The sequence below is a fragment of the Mirounga angustirostris genome, unplaced genomic scaffold (assembly GCF_029215605.1).
Source record: "Mirounga angustirostris isolate CCGP_5_RB_7025 unplaced genomic scaffold, mMirAng1.0.hap1 SCAF_5, whole genome shotgun sequence".
In the NCBI taxonomy this organism is placed as follows: Eukaryota; Metazoa; Chordata; class Mammalia; order Carnivora; family Phocidae; genus Mirounga; species Mirounga angustirostris.
Window position 1 is genome coordinate 67,406,697 of NW_026991713.1, and position 26,413 is coordinate 67,433,109.

Below are 26,413 nucleotides of genomic sequence, written 5' to 3' on the forward strand. Positions count from 1 at the left end.
CCACACTGGAGAGCCAGGGGTCGACAACAGGTGGCACATCGATCGCTCTCTGGAAGCGAGTGCCGCCCGCCCTCTGAGCACGCCTCATTCGTGGTCGCGCGCTCTCGCGCCCCGGGGGCTGCATGGGCTCCAGAGCGAGGGCCCCGCCGCTGGGAGGGGGCGAACGCGCCCGGTTCACGTCGCCTCCACGCCCACCTCCTCCCGCTCCGCGTCCACTCCCTTTGCCAAAGCTCAGACTCTCGGGCCGCTCTTATTGTTGGCCGCGTCTATCACTTTGGGGGCCGGGTGACATGAATGGATGGGCTAGACACACCTTCCAGCCTTCTAGAAGAAAAACAAAAAAAAAAGCCCGGATCTGCACAGGGAGCGGGAGGGACTCCTCCGGCGCCCCCAGAGCCTACGCCGCGGGCGAGAGACACGCACAGCTTCCCCCTCCCACACTCACTCCTCCCATCCTTTAAAAAAACGCCCAACCCAAATAAATAATATCGTTCCAAGCCTGGCGGCGTCTTCGCTGCCCTCTCCTCCTTCCCGGGCTCAGCGCGCCCCAGTTCTGCGGGAGGCTGCGACCGGAGGCGGCGGCGCGGTCCCGGCGCGGGGCGCTGAGCTAGAGGCGGGCGCGCAGGCGGCCCGCGGGCGCCGCACTATGCTCCCCAGTGCCGTGGCGGCCCACGCCGGCGCGTACTGGGACGTGGTAGCGTCCTCCGCGCTCCTCAACTTCCCCACAGCGCCGGGCTTTGGCAACTTGGGCAGGAGTTTCCTGATCGAGAACTTGCTGCGGGCTGGGGGCGCCCCGCCGCACGGGCTGCAGCCACCCGCGCACCACGGCTCGGCGTCGGCTCTAGTCGCCGCCGCCGCCACGGCCGCCGGCGCGCAGGTCCGGCCCCTGCCCGCCAGCCCCGTTCCCCTCAAGCTGTGCCCTGCGGCGGAACAAGTCAGCCCCGGCGGCGCGCCATACGGCGCGCGTTGGGCTTTTCAAGCGCTCAGCCCCTCGGCGGCCGGCGCCAGGCTGCCCGGCCGGGCTCCGGCGGATCGGGGCTGTACCTTCCAGCCTTCAGCCCCAGGTGAGCGAGCTCTTCCCTCCCCAGCCGCGCCCGGCGCCTCCTGCCTCGCGGGGCCGGAATCCGGGCGCTCGGCGGTGCGCCCTGCGCCAGGGGAGCGCCGGCCCCAGCGCGCAGGCATCAGCTCTGGCTTGGCACCTTCCTGGAGCGTCTCGAGCTTTCGGGGTAGATGCCACTTCGGGGGCAAAGAGGTACCACCACTAACTGTGACACCTCCCCTCCCCCACCCCATACCGCCAGCTTCCTCTCGGTCTCCTTTCGACAAGTGGTAGGGCTACCTTGATTTTCAGGCCTTTCCGGAGAAACCCTGAATGAACCTCATTGGGTTAGCGGGAAAGGGCAGCCCCGGTCGGTCCCAAGATCTCTGGGCTCGCTGGAGCAGTTTCACGGGGTTTCCCAAGTTGAGCGTTTCTGCCCGCCGGCTCCTGTCCTGGAGGCCGCGCGACACCAGCTCCCTGGGAGGTTCTTGGCCAGCAGAAGTTCGCGAGGCCCGCTTTGGGGGCTTTTCCTTCTCAAACTGTTGCGATGGCCGGGGCAGTTCAAGAACGCTGGCAAAGATCTTTGGAAGGAGAGTTGCGCAAACTTTTGGCTTTCTCCGCTCTTTATATTTTGGATCACTAAGGCGCAAGGAAATCAAGACCGACTTTCTCTTTGTGCTGAGCCGAAACAGCTGAACTGGCACCTGAAATAGGAAATTCACCAATAAATGGGAATTTACTTACCCAAAGAAAGGCAGTTTGGGTTTGTTTTCATTTTCGGGTAAAACCTAAGTGGTGTGATTGGGAAGAGGATGCGGACGGTTTAGTCAGATATTAGCTAAAGCATATGGAGAGGCAGCCGAAATGGGCAGTAAAAAAAAGAAGAGTCTCTTAAAACACTCAGAAGCTGAGATCCAGTTGGATTAATTTTTTTTTTTTTTTTTTTTTGCTGCGTCCTTAGACGATCTTAACTCATTCTTCTAATCCCGGTGGGTTTGTTCAGAATGACTAATAGACGTTTTTTCAGCAGATTCCATTGTCCCAGCAAACTGCCGGATCAAATTTATTGCTAATGGCTTTATAGAATTTAACATGTTTAGAACCTGTCCTGGTCTTTCAGTTTCAAGTGGTTACTAACAAAATGGAACAAATATAATTATATGAGCACCGGTCTCATTCTCATGGTGTAAAACCTAAACTCTAGGAAGCCTTGGGAAAGGAACAAACACAGATAAAGGCAGGGTTTATGTTCCTTGGAAATTTGGGCCACTCTGTTATTTCTGAAGTATGTGGAAAATTAGAAACGTATAAAGCAGGTTCACCTAGATAAGAGTTAGTAAATAATGTGTCATGAAAAATAACATTTTCGAAAAGAGTGGTGATTTGCCTAGCTTTTAGTGGTTTGGCATTGTGTTCATAGAAGTTATTTTTAAGGATTTTTAAATTGCTCCTGATCATGATTGGTTACTCAACCACTGAAAGTTACTTAATTTTCACCTTTGTAGATTTTACAGATTAAACTTAAGTAAACCAAATACAAATCAAATGCAGATAATTCAATAACTGAAAAAGAATTTTGTGTCTCTGTTCCATTAAAAATATTGCAATTATTGGGTAAAGGTACTCCTAAGTACATTTTAAAAAATTTTCAAGGATATATTCATTCTTGTACACTTATTAAAGTGTCAAAATGCAAAAATGATTTTTTGGAATAAGAGTACAAGAATTTATATTTCTCTTTTAAGCATACTAATATAGTGTAAGCATATATTTTCCCAGTATTTTATTCCGTCCTCACTGAAGATATATTCTTCTCGGTTAATTTTCATTTGAACAAATAACCTTTTATTTAAAAAAATAAAAGTGCATTTAATTTTTGGATCGAGAGAAGTAGCTTAAGAAGTTAAAACTATATTTGTTTCTACACATATGCTGCTTAGAACCAGCATTTACATTCATTTATCTTTGTAATTTGACACAGAATGTAGTTTTCTGAACATTGCCCTAGTTTTATTTAAGTAACAGATTTTTGTCCTACCAAATGTTGTGGGAATTCTTTTCTACTGTGTAGAATTATGAAGTTATAATGAGTACTGACAAGGTTACTATCACCTGAAAATTAGCTGACTGATGACATAGTGACTGATGTTCTGTAGAGAATATAGAGGAGATAGAAGAGCTACTGTTTTTGGAAAGATAACAGTATTTCTTTATATTTCTGAAATGTGAGCAAACAACCGCTTCTGATCCTTCAGACACTTACTTTGGAGTGGATCACAAAATGTGATTTTTAGTCATTTCAGCATATTGACTACTTGCTTTTTTTTTTTCAACCTTAACTCATTGAGTGTACCAATCCAAATGTCGAATGAAAAAACCCCAGAGTTCTTTTTATTGGTGCCTTGGTGAAATACAGAACCATTGAACTAGGGGGCTTACGCCACTGCATGTAATTTCAGCTTCATTATCTTTGTTACCCATTTTTAATTATACCACATATTTCATTCGTTCAGCAAATGCTTACCAACTATCTCCCATGTGTCAGGCTCTGTCCAAGGCCAGTGAGATAGTCAGTGCACAAAACAGATGACTGTCTCTGCCCCTGTGGAGCTTATATTCCATGTTCATACTGCTCTATGGCTTACCAAGCATTTTCATAATTGTTAGCTGCTTTAATCTTTTTTTTTTTTTTTTAAGATTTTATTTATTTTTTTGACAGAGAGAGACAGCGAGAGAGGGAACACAAGCAGGGGGAGTGGGAGAGGTAGAAGCAGGTTTCCCACTGAGCAAGGAGCCCAATGCGTGCACGATGCGGGGCTCCATCCCAGGACCCTGGGATCATGACCTGAGCTGAAGGCAGATGCTTAACGACTGAGCCACCCAGACGCCCCTGCTTTAATCTTTCTAGTAGGCCAGTTTTTTCCTACAGTGATTTACTTCACTTGCTAATTTTTTTTTTTTTTTTGTCAGAAGTAACAGTGAAAACTTCTGTGGATTTGTGAAAGAGAAAAAATCGCCCCATATTTTCGTATTCCTTATATTAGTCTTTTGTTGAATATCAGAAACTAGTAATAACCAATTCCATGTATCACAATAATAAATCAATTGTGATTTTATATCTGAGCCCAGAAGGAAAGAGATTGGCCTTCCCGTTCATCTTCCTGTGGGTCTCTGCAAGGTGGTGACAGTTAAGCAATGAGATGGATTTACAGGTAATAAATGAGAGGATAGCTCTCAGTGCTTCATCCTTGAAAAGTGGCAAGTCTTTGGGTATTTGAAGTAGAAAAAAACACTCTGTAGCTATATGTCGTCAAGTGGTTTATGCAGAGTAGTGTAAAAACTTTAAAAATCAAAGGGCATTCCTCAAGGCTCAAGACAGGCACATTTAGTGCAATAGAAGGTAGTAAATAGTTCACCTCCAGGGTTGAATCTTTGGATCTGTTTTAGTTTATTAGGGGAAACCAGGAAGTTTTGCAAGTAAATTAGAATCATCAGAGATCCTTCCCCAAAAGTTTATTAATGTCATTATTTGGTGAATATTATGCTAGGTTAAAATATTCATGTTTTGTATATAAAAGGGAGCCCTGAAGTGTAAAAAGCTGAAAAATTTAAATTTCTCTCGGTTATGTCACCAGTTTTATTAAAAAATAAGTGGAAATAGCCTTGCTTTTTAATGACATTTGTCATTTTAAACATTTTTTTAAAATGTTTGACGTAAAGATAATTTCCTGAATGTAATTTATTTATTATTAGATCTACTCCTTAAGAGGATTAGAAAGCAAATGTTTCTTCTGGTAGGTGAGTCCTTTTTTTTTTTAAATCTTTTTAAAAATGATTTTATCAAATAAGTTGTACTGTATACTATAGGAAAGGAACCAGATCCATGTCATTTTTCTGGCCCCTTGTTAAGATTGCTTCTTACCATTAATACTTGATGTGCATTCTAGTTTTCTTGTCCACCTCCCAATTCCAGTTACTATTTACCTGTTAATCCATGACTCTGTCTTAAATTAATTGCACTTAGTTTTGTCTAGGTCAGCTTGAAGACTTTGGGATTTTTTATTAAGCCAAAGTTTGTCACTTATTTTTGCTACCATTGTGCTTTAGATTTGTTCTGGCAAATTAAAATCACAGCATCTTGAACGTTGGTGATGCTGACCCAGAACCAGGACGGAGAATGGAGAATCCAGAGAAGGATAAGGATGGACCCCATTCCAGTAGTTCCTTCCTCAGGCCATTACCTCAACCATCCTTTGGTGGAATTTTTAGATAATACTGAACCATATTCTTACTGCATGTGCATATTTTTTGTATCTTCTTAACATGTCTTTGGATTTATATTAACATATTAATAACTTTACACAGTTCGTGAGAATCAGCTCTGAACAAACTGTTCTATGTTCCCCAAGTTAATGAACTCCTTCAGATTCATGGAGAAATGACTAATAGACAGTCCCTTCCCTTCTAATAGTGATTCAGTAAGCCACCCTCTTTACAGAATAACACCTGAGTTGGAGCTACACCTGAGTTGGGGTAGCAATTTATGTGCATTTAATTTGCCTCTGACTTTAGCACCTATCCCACTCCCAACCCCTACATATGCTTCTCTACCTTCTCTACTTCACTTTAACAAGGAATCTCAATCTGTTAACATGTATTGAAGCTATTGAGGTTTAATAATAAAACAGGTGTAAATCCAGCAGGCAAGTAGGAACATTTTAGAACTTTCTCCTGAACTCCTATTGACTTAAGAGATTTGAGGGATATTTTAGGAGGCACAATGGTTTGAATGCCCAGAAAATTGCATACACATTTATGCATAAGTAAACATAGGATTCAGAGAGTTTAGGGTTACATGCAGGAAGCCAAAGGATGCCATATGTTGTGGGCAATTTAAGAGGATTGTTGACAGTGATTTTATCCACATTTATTTGCCACAAAGGGGCCTCAGATATTGGAACTGAAGCTGTGAATTAGACTCCATGGTATCGCTCCTTGAGTGTGCCTCCTCCCTCCTGTTCTTGTGTCTACCGGAAAAAAAAAAGTCTCCTTTGCTGTGGGAAATAACTTTATGCTTAGTTGTGCTGCTGAATAATGATAGAAATGGGAGCAACATGAAAGGAAGGGAAGCCACACAGGTAATAGATGTGTTCATAAAATACTTCGAGATGCTTTGCTATGAAAGTTTGTACAGAAGTGAAAGTTCTTATCTTTAACATATTTAAACAAATGTGTCCTTAGGTGTGTGTGTGGGGGGGGGTGAAATATTTCATTTACACCTCACTCAATCTGTTTTCCACCACCCTATTTCTGTTGTTGATATTGTTTATAACTTTAAAATATATCTTATATCTTTTTTTAAAAGATTTTATTTATTTGACAGAGAGAGAGAGAGCACGTGCAGAAGCAGGGGGAGCGGGAGAGGGAGAAGCAGGCTCCCCCGCTGAGCAGGTTGCTGGATGCGGGACTCTATCTCCGGATCCTGGGATCGTGATCTGAGCCAAAGGCAAACACTCAACCGACTCAGGCGCCCCTTATTATATCTTTCAAGGGGACTTGATTTGTAGCTCTTAATACAGCGTTTGTTTACTTAATCTTGGATTAACAGAGGCTCTAAATAAAGTTTTTTCCTAATTACAGTGATTTTTTTTTTTTTAATAGTGAAGGTACACAGTTTTTAAGCCAGTTAAGTAAGTATAAGTTTTCATTCAAATACACCTGGAGTCGGTCAGGAATAAAAAGGCAAATTGGAAAAAGAAACAATATGATTTTTATCTAGGAATGCTTGTTAGAATCCTTATTTAAGACTTCATTAGATCATGCTTTTCTATTTTATACTCTCTTAGTAAGAAATTGGATTTTTGCCTTAATGTATAATATGCTTACCAGACCCTTGTATATTTTATTCCAAAATATTTTATTTTACTTTCAGTAATGTTTCCACTTCTAATGAAATCTTTCCCTTTTATTCTTTTTAGCCTCCAGTCAGTACTTGATTTGGCAATGCTGAGTGATTCATCACTTTATATAAAGTTACCATAACTGATCCCACTTTTAATAGCATTATTCATTTTGTCAACCAGCTATTAGTTGGGAATATTTCAGGGGCACATTTTTGTGAGTTATGTGAACAGTAAACTGAAGGCACTAAAATTCTCTCTGAAGTCAAAGATCAAAAAGCCTCTAAAGTTTTTAGACTTTTGTTTCAGAATCAAAGCATCTGGGAAAAGGAAAGAAAAAAAATTCACGTCTTTTTCTATATTACTGAATACTTGATTGATTCCCTTCTTATTTATCATTATTCTGAAGATGAGCTAGGTTTTTCACTTTTCTTTCACGTTTAGGCACTTTGCCATAACAACCTTACTTTTATTAATTCAAAGTGGCCGTCAGAAATAGAATATACGGGGGCGCCTGGGTGGCTCAGTCGTTAAGCGTCTGCCTTCGGCTCAGGTCATGATCCCAGGGTCCTGGGATCGAGCCCCGCATCGGGCTCCCTGCTCCACAGGAAGCCTGATTCTCCCTCTCCTACTCCCCCTGCTTGTGTTCCTTCTCTCTCTGTGTCTCTCTCCGTCAAATAAATAAATAAAATCTTTAAAAAAAAAAAAAAAGAAATAGAATATACGATATATACATTTTTACCAGTCCTCTTGAGAGGACTCAAAATTTCTTGTTCTTTAAAATGTTAAATCTGATAACTTTTAAAATTAAAGTATGTGGGGGCGCTTGGGTGGCTCCATCGGTTAAGTGTCTGACTCTTGATTTTGGTTCAGGTCATGATCTCAGGGATGTGAGATAAAGCCTTGCATCAGGCTCCACGCTGGGTGTGGAGCCTGCTTAGGATTCTCTCTCTCTCTCTCTCCCTCTGCCCGTCTCACCTCGCTCTTACATGCACATGCGTGCTCTCTCTATTTTCAAAAAGAAAAAAATTAAAATGTGTGAAGGAGTTAGGTTATTCTTTGGGAAGATTTTTGTACATTAGAAGAGAATAAAAACCATAACTGCTAGCATATTTCTTAAAGAGACTATCCTAGGGCTGGTTTGAATTTAGGTATATTGTACAAATTCTATAGTTATATTGGATCTGAAACCAAAAGATAGTCCTATTTAAGGCAGGAAAAGAGGCACTCCTGTTTGTTTACATATTTTCTATAGGTGCTTTTGCATTACAAGTTGAATAGTTGCAACAGAGACCTATGGCCTGCAAAGCCTGAAGTATTTTCTATAGTAAAAATTTGCCAACAATTCCTCCAAAGCAAAAATGGCAAATTGGGTAAATTTAAAAATACAGTTTTCTGAGCTGGTTTTAGTGGCATTTCTATAATTTTAAAGCCTAGATTCAAGTCTAAAGTCTTTATATTATTGATTATATAATCATAATTCCTAGAAGCTCCTTAAGCCTCCGTTTCTTTATTTCAAAATAAGAACAGAGATTAGAGTCAGCATTTGACTTTCAAACACAAACTGCAAAAGCCCACTGATAACATACAGGGAAATATGTGAAAGACTCCTTCCCATCATTCAACCATAAGCAAAATATTGGTAAAAAGGGTATTGCTGTATAAAAAGCCATCTCAAAGCTTAGAAGCTTAAAGGAACAATTTATTATTTTCTCTCACAGTCCCATGGGTTGACAGGGCTCTGCTGGGTGGTTCTCACTTGAAATCTCATTACAGTTTGATGGCAGCCGGAGCTGTGCTCTTCTGAAGGCCCAGCTGGGCTGGATGTCCAAAATGGCAACCCACATGGCTGACTGTTGATTGGGTGCTCAACTAGAGCTGTTCCAGCAATCCACACTTGGACTTTCCAGGTGTCTTGGGCTTCTCATAGCATGATGCTTGGGTTATGAAAGGGAAGGTTCTAAGAGCAAACACTCCAAGAACCCCAGACAATGGCTGCAAGGCTTCTTGTGGCCTAGGTATGGAAATTCCAGAATGTCACTTCTTCCATATCCTTTGGTCAAACAAGGCAGCAAGACCATCCCAAATACAAGGCAAGGGGAAGTCGAGACCCTACCTCTCAATGGAAGGAGTGCCAAATAATTTGCAGCCATTTAAAATCTGCCACAGGGTGAAATCAGGGTAACCATTATCAGAGACAATTCTTGCCAAGGCTGTGTCCTGCTAGAGTAGCCCAGTGCAAGAATTAGTCACACAGAGTTGTATAGCTCAGAGCTCAAGGAGTCTTCATTAAGGCTTTTAGAATTTGAGAGCTACAAATGCTATTCTGCTATATTATAGTCTCCTGTGACATCGACTTGATAGTAAAAAGAGCAGTGGGTCTCCTCAAATTTAGCTCAGTTTTTCAGAGCTGCTATGGAGATGCCTTGAAGGGAGAAGTAGCAGAGGTAGTGATCGTATTTGCTGATTGCAATGAACTGGGGCCCCACAGCTTGAGAAGAGGCCAGCCCCTACTCACCTGCTGGTGAGGTGAAGCTAGAGAAGATGCTAGCGGCAGTGTCCAAACAGGGTTGTCATCACCTATTCTTATGTTATAACTGCAGGGGGATCCTCCCATGTAGCCCCACCTTGCTCCACCACATCGAACCCAGTACTGCCAGGTGAATTTTCCTAAAATAGAGCTTCGTCATATTACCAAGCTACTCGGGGAAACCTTATTTATCCCCACTTGACGATCAAATCAGATAAAAACACTCTGTTCTTCAACACCTTCATTCCATCAGCAGCATTTAGCTCTTCCAACTACATTCCTTAACGTTCAGTCTTTGGGCCTTGTGCCAGCAGTCGGGCTGGTTTTCTTAACCTGCCCTACGTGTCTCTCCTCGCCCCCCTTCCTTTCGTTCATGCCACCTTTCCTTGTTGGAATGCCTTCTTTCTCATCCTTTGCTGTTCTAAATACCTTCCAAATTAAGGTGTGGATTAAGATGTTGTTCCTGATTAAAGCCTTCTTTGACAAAGCCTTCTTAACAATAATCTTTTCTTTTTACTTCTCTATTTCAGTGGAAGTCTTGACCATGCTGCTGCTTTTTATGCGTTGTCTCGCAGCTGATCTCAAATTACATAATAATGGCAGGAGTAAAGGCTAACATTTATTGAGTGCCTGCTGTGTCAGACATTGTTTTGTGTTCTTTTCAGTGTTTCCCTCCTGGCGATGCATTGTAATGACCTGTGCAGCTTTTGAAACAATGCTGTGCTAAGGAGCCCACCCTTAGCCAATGATTTAGCCCCATTGGTGTGTGGCCTGGGCATCCGTATCTTTGAAAAGCACTCCAGGTAATTCTAGTGTGTATTCAGGGTTGAGAACCAATGGTTAGGAAAATGCACCATATGAATTTTTTCAAATCTCATCTCTTTCTTGGGGAATGCCTCAGATTTTACAGAACAAAACTAACTTTGGAGAACAGAAAAATTCGCATTTCATTTCTTTGACCAGCAGATGTAAATCTGTAAGTTAAGAAGCACTAAGTAGAAATTCTTCTAGGGAAGGAAACGGTCCTTTTTCATCTTTGTAATTCCAATACACAGTACACTGTGTGGCACTTGATAGAGATGCAGTAAATATTATTTGCACAGAATTAAAAGGATAGAATCAAACAAGTAGACACTACACTTGATTTATCTTCTCGTGAGCTGTACCAGAACATTAAGACCTTTGTTTTTCTGTGTCTGAAATACTCATTGAGGAAAAAAAATGTGGACTTCTGTTGTTTTCTGATGAGCAGGAAGATAAAGGATGAATTTAGTTTACTTGCATTCCCTTGTGACTGAAGGCAAATTTGCATGTGGATCACATAAATGAATTCCTTCCAGGTTGTGTGATAAAATAAATCACACCTCATTAGGTAAGTGATATTTCTTAGGTCTTAGTAGGCAGGGCATCTGGTTGCCATTCTTTTGGAGTCTCGTTTTTGGGTCCACTCTATTCCAATTATGTATTATTTTAGATTTAGAAGTTTAGATTTCTTTATTCCCGGTGCCCACGTACCAGGCACTTGTAGAAGGTCATTTAAAACCATTTTTAAAAAATTATTTAATTCCCTGTTATTTCCTGGAGGTATGTTTTGACCCTTTGATTGCCTTAGTAAGACATCTTGGAACTTTTTCTCATTTCTCCTCATCCTTGAAAGATGCTGCCAATTGGCATAACATTGCGGTGGACTCCTGAAATTTATTTGAAGGTTTTATTAGTGGTCTTTGGTATTCTTTCTTTGAAATGTCAACTCAAGTCAGTTAGTACCACAGTTTTGCACTGACAATAAAAAGAATGTGGTTTCACCCCTTTTAAATACCTATTGTTCTGCTCCATCAGTGAAAGAGTGAAAATAACAACAGAAAAGCAATTTAAAAATTATTGCTTGCTTTCTAAACAACAGAATTTTGAAAATGATTTATCTGTAGGTAGGCTTGTAACCATCCTTGGCTATGAGAGGCTGGTATCACAGAACCATCTAGTTAAGTTTAAAAAGAAATCAGGTCAGTTCACCATTAAGTTGGCTTGAAGTTCCCACCTTAATTAAATATTCAAAATAGTTAATAGATATTTTGATTCTGTGGCTTCAGTTAAGTCAGAACATCTGATTAAGAAGTGAAAAGTTCATGAGGTTTTCTGTGAATAAGTGATTTTAGTCATTTGGATTCAGACAGTTCAGTTCCAAGAATTTTAAGTGATTTGTTTGTGACTTGTAGCAGATTCCCACAGAAACTGGAAACTAGATTTGTCAGTGGGATACAAAATTCGGAGAATCCTGAAACGTGCGCTAACAGAACCTGACATCATGCTGTAGCACCTGACAGCATGCCTCCCCCCCGCCCCCCCAGCCACCATAGGAAAGGCCATTTGTTTTTCTCTTATGGAAAACTTGGCAGACAGTCCCTTTTCTGGGTTCCAGCTCTGGCAGTCTCTGCATGAAATCCTTATCTTTCCTGGCTAATAACTATTATGCTAACATATTTATGTTTCTCTTGTCCTTTTTAAAAAAATTTGCTGAGAAGAGTACTCATCACATTCCAGTTGCATACCCATTTGGGGCTGAATGCTAATGAATGAATGAGAAAGCATGTGCTAAATTCATAGCTAGTCCAGTGCCCGGTGTATAGCAGACACTCCTTAAATACTATTGTCATAAATATCGTTCAGTAAGCCCATGACAGATTGTTCCCAGTAGGATCAGTGATAAAGTGACTGCATTTAGATTGCATTGATGGGCTTTGAAATGCATATCATCCAGGGTGAAATTGCCTTGTTTTCCGCCTTTTTCAGAGCGTCTTCTGAGTAGTTCTTAATGGCTTACAAAAGTTTTATTTATTTATTTTTGTTTTTTTTATTATGTTAATCACCATACCTTATTACATCGTTAGTTTTTGATGTAGTGTTCCATGATTCGTTGTTTGCGTATAACACCCAGTGCTCCATGCAGAACGTGCCCTCTTTAATACCCATCACCAGGCTAAAGTTTTAACAGGTCTGTCAACTTGTTACTTTATTTTTATCACAATTGAGTTTCCTTTTTTGCTCACTGTTTTAAAGAGCATGTCATTTACAAAAATTTAGAAGTGTAAGATGTATTTTTAAATGCATTTCATTGTTTATTTTATTTTATTCATTTTTTTGCATTTCATTGTTTTAAATGGTTATTTCCACGTACCATTTGACACCCCTGCAATCACATGCTCAGCTGGATTAGCATTTGACTTATGTCAAAGTAGGCACATGTTAAGAAAAAGAAATGGAGCACTTAATTGGAATTTCACAGCAATTTTCACATAAGCCAGCTTAAACAAGGTGTATTTATGCATGGAAATCAGGAATCAACTAATCTGTGTAAATATATGTATGTCAAAGAGATGATTTTTAAAATGGTGAAGAAATTCTATGCAGTAGAACCTGAAGCCTGGTCATGTAACATGTAGTTCCTTAGCCACATGAGTTTATTACTGTAGATAACATGTTATTTTGATTGCAGTTTTACTTTATTAAGATAAGATAATATATAGTAATATAACAAAGTAGTCAGTAAAAACTTTTTATGGTTAAACAACACTAAGATCATATATCTCAAAACTTCATTTATCACAAATGAATTTAATTGATCACTAGTCTCAAATGAACCATTCATTTTTTTAGATCTTTTATCTTTCTATTTTTAGGGCCATAGGGTTAGACTGAGAAACATCTTGGCTAGAATAGTAAAATTTGTAATTTGCACGTATTTTGCATGGTTAGGGTAACAGTATCACTAGTGTACTTATTTTCTACACTTTATATTAAGTAAAAATATTTCTTTTATGTGTGTTTTTCCAGCTATCATGATAAATGTTTCATTGTATGTATGTAAATGCAGCATTGCATTTTGTGCTAAACAGCACAATAGCCGTAACTTAATTATTTATGGAGTGTTTATTTTGGAGCTGAAATGAGTTAACAGAAATGCTTGAGAATAAACATAATATGACAGCTTTTATACATAAAAATAGATTTTCATTTTTCAAAGTACTTCATATAGTCCGAGAATAATGGAAAATGTAACTGCCTAAATAATGCCATTTTATTGTAACATAAGATGTTAAATTAAAATGAATGATTTATCATTTCTTTGATGGTTTTATAGTTAATATTAGAATAACTTATGATAACAGTGAAATTAAAAACAAGTTTTATAGGTGCCTGGGTGTCTCATTTGGTGGAGCGTGCAACTGTCTATGTCAGGTCATGAGTTCAAACCCCACATTGGGCGTGGAGCCTACTTAAAAAAAATTTTTTTTTTCAAGTTTTATAGTACTTTTGAACACCAAAATGGATTTCCTTTTCATACTTTGCTTAGTTGCTGTATTTTCAAAATACCATTTTTTAAAAGATTTTATTTTATTTTATTTTATTTTATTTTTTTAAAGATTTTATTTATTTATTTGAGACAGAGAGAATGAGAGAGACAGAGAGCACACGAAAGGCGGGAGGGTCAGAGGGAGAAGCAGGCTCCCTGCCGAGCAGGGAGCCCGATGGGGGACTCGATCCGGGGACTCCAGGATCATGACCTGAGCCGAAGGCAGTCGCTTAACCAACTGAGCCACCCAGGCGCCCTAAAAGATTTTATTTTTAAGTAATCTCTATACCCAGTGTGGGGCTCAAACTTACAGCCCCGAGATTAGGAGCCACACACTCCACTGACTGAGCCAGCTGTGTATGCCTCAAGATATCATTAAGACAAACATTTTATTATTTGAAAAATTGGATATTGAAAAGCTGAGAACATGAATATTGGCAACTTTCCATTATATTATGATTTGTGATTAATTTGCAATTTGAAGGCATTGAGAACCGAAATTCTTATTGGGCAGTGCACTTATTTTTATATAGCCTGCAAAAATATTGGCGAAAATAAACACATGCTTATCAATTGGTTAAAATACAAGTCTGAAATTATTGTGTTCTTGAAAAATGTATATTTTCATATCAAAATAATATTCACTAAATAATGATTAAGATAAGAAAAAGTTGCCATTGAATATGTAGGGAGAGTAATAAAAATATTTATTTTCAAGTGGACAGTGGAGATAAAGGACATTCCATCACCACAGATCATTCTCTTGGACAGTGTTGCTCTGGGATATTTTAAATAAAGGAATACTTGCTACATATAATTATGACCACACAGAAAATTAAGTTTGGTTTTGATCCATTGAGTCTTTCCAACATATCTTCCAAATCTTGATTAAACTATTTGGCGATCTCTTTGGCAGATAAAGGCTACTTTAGAATGACTTTAATTTCAGTAAAAGTTATAACTAGTTAAGTAAAGTCTCAGAAAATGAAGTGTTTTACTCAGTGACTTTCGGGAAAATGGAATTTTGAATATTGTCTGAAAGAAATGACTCATCATTGAGATCAATGCTTTCTCCACAGCATCTTCCAAACCTTTTTTCCTGACTGCCCCGCCATTCTACTCGGCATGCTGTGGTGGGTCCTGTCGGCGCCCTGCATCCCCCACTGCTTTTGCAAGTAAGTTTTTATGCTTCATCAGCAATGCCTCAGTTATTCTGTAAACCAAAGCAGCAGGATTTAATGTGCTCTGGAAAACTAATTGGTAATGCAATGGCAAGGAGCTAAATCCTCACTAAAAATCACAGCAATCCTATTCAGGAGGTTTCCAGAGATTTATCAGACCTCAGCACACTGAGCAATTGTGAGCAGTTTCTAATGGCATTGAAACCCAGAGCTGACACACCAAGGAAAGCAACTTGTTTTCCATTTGATATAAAAGATCTCAGAGGGACCAGTTTGGCTCTTTCTGAAATGTGTAGCAATACTCACTTAGAGAAGAAAAAAAGAAAGGAAGGAAGGCTAAGAAATAGTGCTTGTAAAATTTCCATTCAGCTTAAAATGTGACACAGAAAGTCACTGGGTGTCCATAGAAAATAATTGAAATTGTCCAGGTTGTAAAAGGAGATAAATACCTCTTCTTTATGATCTTGAAGAAAACCAACCGGAGTTGTAGGAAATATTTTCAAGAGAACTTCTTGAACATTACAAAATTTAAACAGTGTCCAGGGCTGAAGTGAGAACGACAACTTGGAAAAACTTTCAGAGGGTGCACGCACACACACACACTCACATACCCAAAGAAAACAATGTCAAACTAAAAAGAAATTAAGTTCACCTTGATCTTGAGATTTCTAGGTCAAATAAGAATCTGTAGGCAGAGAATCTGAGTTTATGAAAAAGAAGTCCAGTAAAGGGGCACATTTATTTCAGCTGCCCAAGAGAAAACATTTATTCAGGTTAACCCCTCTGTCAGGCGAAAAGTGAAATCCGAGTTGAGTTAGGCTGAAGTACAGAGCTCTATCACGGTTGAATTCAGGTCCCTGCTGCCTCTCTGTTCATGTGTTTTATGAATGTTTCAGGAGAGCAGTTGCTCAACAGAATGATTCCTGACAAGTGAGGCAGCAAATGCTGGCCGTTTAATGAGCTGCAGGCTTCTGAGCATCTCTTTAGGGGGCCGATACTTTCCCACAGAGCACTTTACATGGCAGGGGCCCAGCCACAATGGGTGACAGACCCGTGACCAATCGTCACTTTCACTTGACTCATCCACACGCGACCTCACCACGATTTTTCACTGTGCAGATGAACTTTAGGAGCCATTTCACATGGAAAAGCCTCAGGCAAGGGTCAGTTGCCCTTTTGTATGGTCATAAAGCAAGGCTCTGTGTGTCCATCTTTTCTCCTGTCTCACATTCCGAGTGAATTTCTGGACACCATTTAAAGCACTTGACTGAAAAATAAAGCAGTGAATGAAACTGACTTTTATAGACTCATTCTAGCTCATCTTCCCATATAACCCTGTCCACCTGAAAAGGGATTTAGTGGATGAGCTGAGTGTATACAGGACTTGCTGAATACATAGAGCCCATTATCAACTCTGGGGATTGTTTATTAACCAGGACTGATACACCACTATTTTGGAAGTGACCTATTAATTGTCCATTTAACTAGAATGTATTGATTCAAATAGAAAAATAGAAAACCATGACTAAACCTTTTACTCGCTCCTTCAAGGTGGTCTCCTATGCGGGCAAGTGAAAAGTGTTGTGCAAATTAAGGATACATTTGTCACCATGGATTAGAGTATCAGGAAAAGGCTGCTAGAGTGGAGCGTCAGTCCCAGATTAGCTGATACCATGGCATAGTGGCATCTCTGGAATTAAATGTTTGGTGTTGCATCTCCAGGGTAGAGACTGAAAGAGATCCCACACCTAGTTTCAGTCACTCCACCTTGATAGAATACCAGACTTCCATTTAGAGAACCTCTGGCAGTGTAGGTCAGGTAAGTGGAAATGGATAAATTTCCACCTGTGTAACAGGTGGACATTCATGTATGTATGCATGTATATGTTTATTCATTTTTAGCAATGTTTTTGTAAGAGTCTCTAAACCCAAAAAGTGCACTAATGCCTGGGCCAGTTTGATCAATAGAGCACATAAGTAATTCTAAAGACATTTCTAGAGAACTTCATCTTTTCAGTTGCTTGAAAAAATTACTTCAAGCAAGACTCATTTTCCTCCATCCGCCTCTTGGTTCTTCGCACTTCATGCCTTTGGCATAACATTGGTGAATTGTGGTGTCTCTCCCTGGAGGCTTATAAAGTCCTATGTTTATCTTTTTTTATTTAACAAAACATGGGGTAAATCAGCACAGCTCAGATCAAGCATAGAAAACACTGTACTTGGTTTGTTTCCATTTCTGAAGTTGGCATTTTAAAACTCTTGAGAGATGCCACAAGTGTTTTTAATAAACTTTGGTGTCTCATTAGTTATAAATCTGAAATGAATTTTTTATTTTTTTGTTTATAATGTTCATCGTATTAGCAGCAAATAATAATGAAATGGTGGATTTATGCTGTCATTAAAGAATTTTGCATAAATAACCATGATACTAAGGAGCGCTAATAAGGCTTATATCTGCACAGTACTCTTTATTATTTAAGGCATTTACTAGATTTTCTTTTTTTCTTCTTTCTTTAATAATAAGAACAATTTTTATGCCCAAGCATTAAATTTTTTTTCCATCACACAGAAGGAAAATGAACTGTTCAAGTAATCTCATACTAAATTTCAGCCAAAATGTGCTGACATGGGTGGACAGTCAAAATCAAGGTTTATACTAAACGTTTTAATAAGCAATGAAATCTGTGGTCCTCATCATTGTTTCACAATATTGAGTTCACGCTTTCCAAAGCATAGGATCAGATCAACAGGTTCATAACTAGCAAGTAAAATATCATTTTGACTCTTTTAACATGATTCACTTGTATAAAATTGATTTCATTTTTCTTGTTAACCTTTTAGATTTATGATTACCTTGTTGCAGTGTGGAAACAATCATTCCTCCAGTGCCCTTCTCACATATAATAAATGGTTTAATAGGCTCTTTAAGCACAACCCTGACAGTGGGGAAAAATTAAAAGGCAGTGGTAAAAGTTCTCCTCTCCCCCAAAGTAGTGGAAGGAAAATCTTTGATATTACATCCATAAGGTTCTTTTCAAAATCACATTTCTCAGCTAAGATGAAATGGAAAGTCGTGGAGATTATGAGGAGAATGACCTTAAAAAAAACAACAACAGTGACCTGAAAAGGTACAGGAGTCTTAATTATGTAGAATAGCTAATTGAATTAATCAGATAATTATTTCATTTTGTCTTTGAGTAGCCAACTTGAATGCGATCTTTCAAAAATTTTATGCATTAAAAGACAAAGTTTAAATTTGAAGTGACGTTTTGAAAATCTGAACAGGGAAATATTCTTCTGGGACACACTGCTCTGCCTTTTCCTTGGGAGATGTTCTTATATTCTTTTTTTTTTTTTTTTTAAGATTTTATTTATTTGACAGAGAGCCAGAGAGCACAAGCAGAGGGAATGACAGAGGGAGAGGAAGGAGCAGCAGGGAAGGGCTCTCAATCCCAGGACCTTGGAATCATGACCTGAATCAAAGACAAATGCTTAACCGTCTGAGCCACCCAGGTGCCCCTTATATTCTACATCTTAAGATCATGTTACTCTTTTCTCCTCCTGGCTAAACCTTAGGAGAACATAATAATACTCTCCAAATTTGCATTTAGGATTTTGTTGAAGGCAGCAGGGAAGGGCTATTCCTTTTATTGTTGAGAATGTAGGTTGTTCCGGTGAGTGTCACTGTCAAAGATGGGCGATGCTCTTATTAGTATTCTTGCCATCTGACCTGACCGTGTTCTCTTTCACTGTTATCAGCTGGAGTGCTGGGTGCCCCGAGAAAACTGACAAGACCTGCGGCAGTCCTTCTGTAAGGATTTATCGTTAGCACTCTAACATCTTCAGAGGGGTGGAGCATTTTGTGCTAATAGAGAAAGAAGCATGATTATTTTGTTGAAAACATAATCAGGCTTGTGCAGTAAGTTGAATATAGGTTTTGACTTCTCAGTAGTGAAGGGAGGGGTGTTCCAGAGATAAATGACACTCGGTCAACCAGGAAGAATGTTTCAAGGAGTCAGAGACTCGAAGACAAGAGATTTTCCAAGTTGATGGCTCTATTCAACAGTTCTGCAGAGGCAGTGAACGTATTTGAGTAACTTTCCAGGAATGGAGTTCCCTTTCTCCCCAAATGTGCTCATAAGTAGTGGAGGCTGGGGGATGGGAAACAGAGCTACTTAGTGATAGAGGGTGCTCGTTCCTGATCTTGTCTACAGCCCTCGCCTGAACATACCGTAACATCTAATGGGCAGCTGATAAAGTCCTGATTTGAGATTCCCCACAACCAGTGCACAAGTACAAAATAGAGGAGGGAGAGAATTGGCTGAACATAACAAAGACGGAAAGGGTTGTACTCTTAGCTCACTATGTGTCTACAGAATGATATGGGGATGTTGGATTATGCTTTTAGAAATACAATACCCAGAACAAGGGAGATAATAGTTGTACTAGCCTCTGTAATGGTCAGACAACCTACACCTGTCCAGTTCTGGAGCCCCACTTTAAAAGGCACAGTGAGCACATTTGCATATAAAACCATGTCCGGAAGTAGCAACTAAAATGGTGAAGGGTCTCTATGCCTGGTCATGAATTCTCTAAAGTGATTATGTTTGGCCTGGAGAAGAGAAATAATAGGGAGAACCTGAGCGTTATCTTCAAATTAGATATACTGCATTCAGTACAGGTGTGAAGGATTGAATTGGGGTTTAATGGAAATTGAATTTGGCTTAATATTAGGGAAAGGTTTTTAGCAAATCAATATGGTTATATGATAATGAAGTATTACAGCATTCCCAAATACTAGATTATATAGAGAATGGAAAGTAGACTTCTAGTTTCAGTGGGGCAAGTTAGGGAGGTTCTATATCTCCTCTCTCCACACTTCAGATCCACAGGAATTATATAAAATACACGTACACCCTACATCCTCACACATGAAAGTATGAAGGGTTCCATTAGTTTATCTTATGCTCTGTTTCTCTGTCGTTCCCCACCTCGTCCCCACCCTCCCCCGTGTCATTTGTATGACAGTGTCATTTACACAGAGCATACCTCCAATTGGAATGCCCTTCCCCAGCCCCATTACACACAGGGGTTCCCTGTAGGATGGTGCATAGGGCCATCTCAGGACCCAGGGAATCATGCCTTTGAAACTTTTCTACCCACTTTGATATGACTCTTTCCACCTCCCGATCTCTGTCTGCCCACTTATAACTTTGACACTCTTTGGTATAATTATAAAGAGCATCAATTGACCTCACTCTTCTTTGATATGTGACCTCCAGGGCACAACTTAACTTTTTGGAGCCTTAGTTTTTTCCTATGGAAAATGGAGGTGATAGTACCCCCCTCTGGGGATTGTTGTAAAGATGACATGACATGCTACATGTAGGGGCCACATACGGTAGCCACTGCTGAGCCCCATATATATGGAAGCCACGGTACAAAATCATCATCATCATCATCGTCATCATCATCATAATACTCCCAAATTGGTAGAGCCTGTAGCACCTTGAATTGGTGGCCCTGGCTTTTATTTATTTTTATTTATTTATTTTTATTTTTTTTGAAGATTTTATTTATTTGACAGAGAGAGACACAGCAAGAGAGGGAACACAAGCAGGAGGTGTGGGAGAGGGAGAAGCAGGCTTCCCATAGAGCAGGGAGCCCGATGTAGGGCTTGATCCCAGCACCCTGGGATCATGAACTGAGCTGAAGGCAGATGCTTAATGACTGAGCCACCCAGGCACCCCGGCCCTGGCTTTTAAAGCCTCTTTTCTACATGCCTTAAATTCTGTATCTGTTTATTTTTATTTTTTATATTACTCATTTGTTTATGCCATGGTCTGCAGTTATTTATCTCGCTGTGTTGTGGCTGGCTGTATACCTCTCGGACCTCTCCTAATCAACTGTGAGCACCTGAGAGATGGATTGGCTTCATCTTCAGTCATCACTCAGCAACATCCCCATCACTCCACCAGATTATTCCCAGGGGTGCCTGAGTGGCTCAGTTGGTTAAGCGTCTGCTTTCAGCTCAGTTCATGATCCTAGGACTCTGGGATTGAGCCCCACATCGGCCTCCTTGCTCAGTGGGGAGCCTGCTTCTCCTTCTCCCTCTGCCTGCAGATCTGCTTACTTGTGCTTTCTCTCTCTCTGTCAAATAAATAAATAAAATCTTTAAAAAAAGAGGATTATTCCCAAAAAGGTTGCTACAATGTTTGCTTTGTTTTCCTTAGAAAGTAGAACCAGACTTAAAATGCAGACTAGAGATGAATTATTTGTCCATAACTCTATAGTAGCCTATTTTATGTTTATTTTTGCCTTTTCAGCCTCTTCTCTGCATTTTTACTTAGTTATAAACATAGTATGTGTCTTATTTATCATATGCAGTATAGTGTATTTTCTTTGCTGCTGCCTGCTTGTCGCAGTTCTTATCTTTAATGGGTCTTTAAAATTTCACCAAGTAGTTATAGCATCATGTCCTTACACATTTCTTTACCTTTGGATATTTATGTTTCTTTCCCCAATTTTTAATACATATGGCTATAATAATGATAGATTATATACATTTACAAATTAAAAATACCAGAGTCAAAATATCAAGTGATAGGGTGTGGTAGAATTTGAGGACACAATTATCAGGCTGTACAGGAGATGCCCTGTAGTCCACACTCACAAACTGGTCCAGGACAGGGTGCAGAAGCCTGTAGTCACAGACAGGAGGTCTGTGTTTACACGTGTTTCTTCCCTTCTGTTTTGACATGTGATATCTGAGTAAAGAAACAGCATAGCACAGAGGAGGGAGCCAAACATTTGGATTCAGAAGGTCCTGCTACCAGCTGAGCTTTGTGCTCTTGGTGTGGCTTTGGACCTTAACAGCCCTGACTACGTCTTCATCTGTACGGAGGATGTCTGTGACATATGGTTCTTATAAGAATCTAATGAAAACCAACAAGCAAAAGTAGATAGATTCGTGGAATCCTTACTGTGGGCCAGGCACTGAAATTTTCTTGTGTTAGGTCACCGAATCCTTAGAGCAACTTTGTAAGATAAGCTGAAAAAGGCTGAGTAACTTGCTTTAAGTCATACAGTTAAGTGCCATGATCCAAACCCAGTTCTTCCATATTACACATTCCAAACTCCTTTGTCCTGTCCATCCCATCAAAAGGGGACACCTGCTGTTCACTCTGGTAGCTCTTTGCTTTCTGGGAAGATGAGCCTAGTGTGGTTACCTTTGAAGAGATGTCAGAAACCTGGTCTTCACATGAAATCTCCTAATTATTAAATGTGAAGAACTACATCAGAATTCTAAGACCAAACAAAGCCCATCTGCGGGCTGGATATGGTTGCCATCTTGCCCCCTCTGCTTCATGCCCTTCCCAGCCTTGCAGACTGCTTAGTTTTCCTGCAATAAATTTTATTCCTTCATGCCTTAATGCTTTTTAAAAAAATGTTGAATATTATTGACACACAAGGTTACATTAGTTTCAGGTGTGTCATATAGTGATTCAACAAGTCTGTACATTATGCTGTGGTCACCACAAGCACAGCTGCCGTCTGTCCTGATACATCACTCTTACATATCATTGACTACATTCTTTATGCTGTCTTCTATTCCTGTAATTTATTCATTCCATAAATGGAAGCCTGTATCTCACACTCCCCTCCACTCATTTTGTGCCCCATCGTTCACCCCCCTCACCTTTGGCAACCATCAGTTTGTTCTATGTATTTATAGCACTACCTTAGTGCTTCTAGACGTGCTAGTCACTCTGCCTAGCTTGACCTTGGTTCTTTCTCTCTTGAACTGGATTGGTCTTTTAGACTTGGCTCAGCCTGTTTTCTCTGAATTCATTACTTCCTCCTTTGTGATGCCAGAGCACTTCATAAGATCATTCATTCTATTGTAGTGCTTAAGACATTAATTTGTTTTTTATTTAGAAATAATTATTAAGCACCAAAATGCGTACCAGCTACAGCCATAAACTGGCATCCCTGTTCCCCTGGTGCCTATATTCCACCGTGATCTTCATGTCAGTCCTCCAATGAGAATGTGAGCTCATTGAGGGCAAGGACCATGTGCTGTTGGTCTGGTTTCCTCAAATAAGCTCAGTTATCCAGATACCAGGTATGAGTGTCCTCTTGCTGCTGTAACAAATTTCCACAAACCTTCTGTCTTAATACAAGCTTATTATCTTACAGTAATGGGGGTCAGAAGCCTGAAATGGGTCTCACTGGACTAAAATCAAGGTGTCAGCAGGGCCGAGTTCCTTCTGGAAGCTCTAGGGAGGAATTTGTTTCTTGCCTTTTCCAGTTTCTAGTGGCTGCCTGCGTTTCTTGGCTTGTGGCCCCTTCCTCCAGCCTCAAAGCAAGAAGTGTGGTATCAAAGTCAATCTCCCTATGACTTCCTTTTTTCCCCTCTCTTTTCCACTCATAAGGACCCTTGTGATTACATTGCCCACCTGGTTACGCCAGGATACTCTTCTAATCTCAAGGTTATCTGGTTAACAGCTGTAATTCCATTTGCAACCTAAATTCCCCCTTGTCATGTCATGTAATGTACTTCTAAGTTCTGGGGAACATATTCACATAGGCATCTTTGGGAAGGCCATTATTCTTCCAACCATAACTGGGAAGCTAAATGAATGAATGAATGAATGAATGAATGATGAATGAAACTCTTAGAGGGTGGGAACCAGTTGTGCTAGCCACAGAAGGCAGAAAAAGTAGTAAATACCTCTAACCTGAAGGAGTTGATGGTCAGCTGGATTGGGGAGTGGTAGTGCTTGGGGATCTTCCAAACCTCCCTTCTCAGATTGAACATCTCTGACTCCTGCTGGCTTTCCCTGAAATCCCAGATTAAGATCAGATCCTTGTTTTGTGCGCTCAAGGCAGCCTCCTTTGGAATATATCCTCACACCTGTGATGCTAGTTCAATAAATGCCTTCCACTAAATCTTATGGGTAATGCGTACAATAAAATGTATTCGTCTTGTGTCTCAATGTGTAACACTGAGCAGAGTGCCTGGCATATGGTAAGTGTTCAAAACTTTGTTGAGAGAAAAAAACAAATGAATAAATAAATGAAGAATTAGAGAAAAATGGAGTGTTTAACTCATCTACTATTCATTCTGCCTTTGAGCTTTGTAACGCGGGACCATAGACTTTCTAACATGGCACCAAAATTGGGAGGGTGAGCATATATACTTTTTTCTCATTGGGGAGCCAAGAGTATATATCGGACTTCTCAATGGAGTCCATGACCAAAACCATGGAAGAAGCACTGCTCTGAGTGTGCAGAGTTGGAGAGGAGATGATTTGGCCGTGGTACAGAGAAGGAAGATACTGTCCTGGGAAAGGCGGACGGGCTTCTCCTCACTAACGCTAACTGGGTTTTTGTACCTGTCTTCCCCCTCCAGGAGAAGAGTGTGTGCTGCCTCTCTTGACGCAGGACTCTAACTCCAAAGCTCGGAGGGGTATTTTAAGAAGAGCTGTTTTTTCTGAGGATCAGAGAAAGGCTCTGGAGAAAATGTTTCAGAAGCAGAAATATATCAGCAAAACAGACCGAAAGAAACTTGCCCTCAGCTTGGGACTAAAGGAATCACAGGTACTAATGAGCAGGAAGATGTCCACTGCTCCTGATTTCCAAAGGAATACAATGAAATCCATGCATTTGGCAATGCCTGTTGTACTAGGTAGGGTGCTGGACCCTAAAGCGTTACTGAAATGATTTTCACAATTGTTGAGTGGGTGGAAATATATGTCACAATTGCTATTTGAAAATAGGTCCACTTGCTGAGAGGTCTAGGTTTTTGCATGATTAATTCTCCCCAAATGAAGAGAACCACTAAGGATGTGGCATTTACATCATTAGTTGTTTGGTTTCAGAGAAGTAGACCACATAATCTACAAAAGCAGGAACCAATTTTCCTGTCTTTTTCTTCATTTCCAATCCAAAATCCAGTCATAAATGTGTGACTCATAAATACCTTCAAATAAGATTTCATTACTCTGCACTCTGAGCTTATGTCAAGTACAGTAAAGTAGTTTCATATTTGCAACACCTACAAACCTTTCTTACACATTAAGATACTAGTATTTTATGACTAATCATTTTATAATCACTGTATAAAATAAGCACCATAATCGTCCTCATTTTCTAGATGAGAAAGTGTAGGGAAGTAAACATGGGTCTGATGTCATGTAGTGAAGCTGCTTTGGAGCTGGGCTCTCACCCTAGGCAACTTGACTCTGGAGTTTGTGTTCTATTTAACCTGGAGCTATCATCTATCGTTGTGTAGGATATGCACTGCACAAGGGCACAAGGGTGAAGAGGCATGGCAGCAACTGAAATGTAGCAGGTGCTCCGCCTGCCAAACTGGCTTTCCTGGTGCAAGGCTACATCCACCTGGATTTTTTTTTTTATGTTATGTTAGTCACCATACATCATTAGTTTTTGATGTAGTGTTTCATGATTCATTGTTTGTGCATAACACCCAGTGCTCCATGCAGTACGTGCCCTCCTTAATAGCCATCACCAGGCTAACCAATCCCTCCTCCCCTCTAAAACCCTGTTTGTTTCTCAGAGTCCATAGTCTCTCATGGTTCGTCTCCCCCTCCGATTTCTCCCCCTTCATTTTTCCCTTCCTACTATCTTTTTTTTTTTTTTTTTTTTTTTTTTTGAGTTAGCATAAAGGCATTGAAGGGCTAGCAGAGGCCCTGTGTAACTACCATGCTCTACTGTTCTTCGCTCAGTACAAATGACCTGGTTTCTAACTTTGGACTTTATTAAACCAGTTATTTTTGGATGAAACTCTCCTTAACCTTGCTTCCTTTCCCTAGGGAAGTGATCTGTTCCCCCCCCCCCAACTTTTTCTAGTTGTAGGAAGCAGTACATACTGTGGTAGAGGGTAATTGGCCTACATCAGCCCATCTGTGCTTTCCTCATTGTGTGGTACTACAGATCCCTAACCTCAGTTTCTCACGTAAAAAACAGGGACAAATATAGGAATTCTATCCATGTCGCAGAGCAATTTTGCATATATGATAGATAAATCAGTAGCCATATCTTGATGGTCTGTGTGTGCAAGACGCTGTACTAATAAGTAGGCAGTAAGAGGGAGTGTTGATTAAGCACTGATTAAGATACACTCTGTGCATTTATATGAGCAACTGGGAAAACAAAGCAGAAGCTCACGAACGGTTAGATAATAATATATGATAACATAGGAGACATCACCTGGTAGGTTAGATATACTGCCAAATAAAGCAGTTAGATCAGTGGTCCTCAAAGTTATGTATCTCTCTGGAGATATATGTTAATCCCCATGACTGATTCTTACACCCCTGGGGAGTCTAGTGAGGGAAGCGTCTCATCCTTAGAGGAATCGTTGGGCCTGACTTAGGACGCACAGAA

At 40.3% G+C, this 26,413-nt stretch overlaps 1 protein-coding gene across 1 annotated transcript in view; it reads left to right on the forward strand.

Annotated features, from left to right (window-relative positions):
* Positions 1-646: 646 nt before the first annotated feature.
* The window catches only part of DBX2 (developing brain homeobox 2), a 32,025-nt gene continuing 6,258 nt past the window's right edge, over positions 647-26,413 (forward strand). Inside the window, exons 1-3 of the mRNA XM_045868520.2 lie at positions 647-1,064; positions 14,900-14,995; positions 24,417-24,604. Coding sequence (XP_045724476.1) covers positions 647-1,064; positions 14,900-14,995; positions 24,417-24,604 — 702 coding nt within the window. The remainder of the gene's footprint in view (positions 1,065-14,899; positions 14,996-24,416; positions 24,605-26,413) is intronic.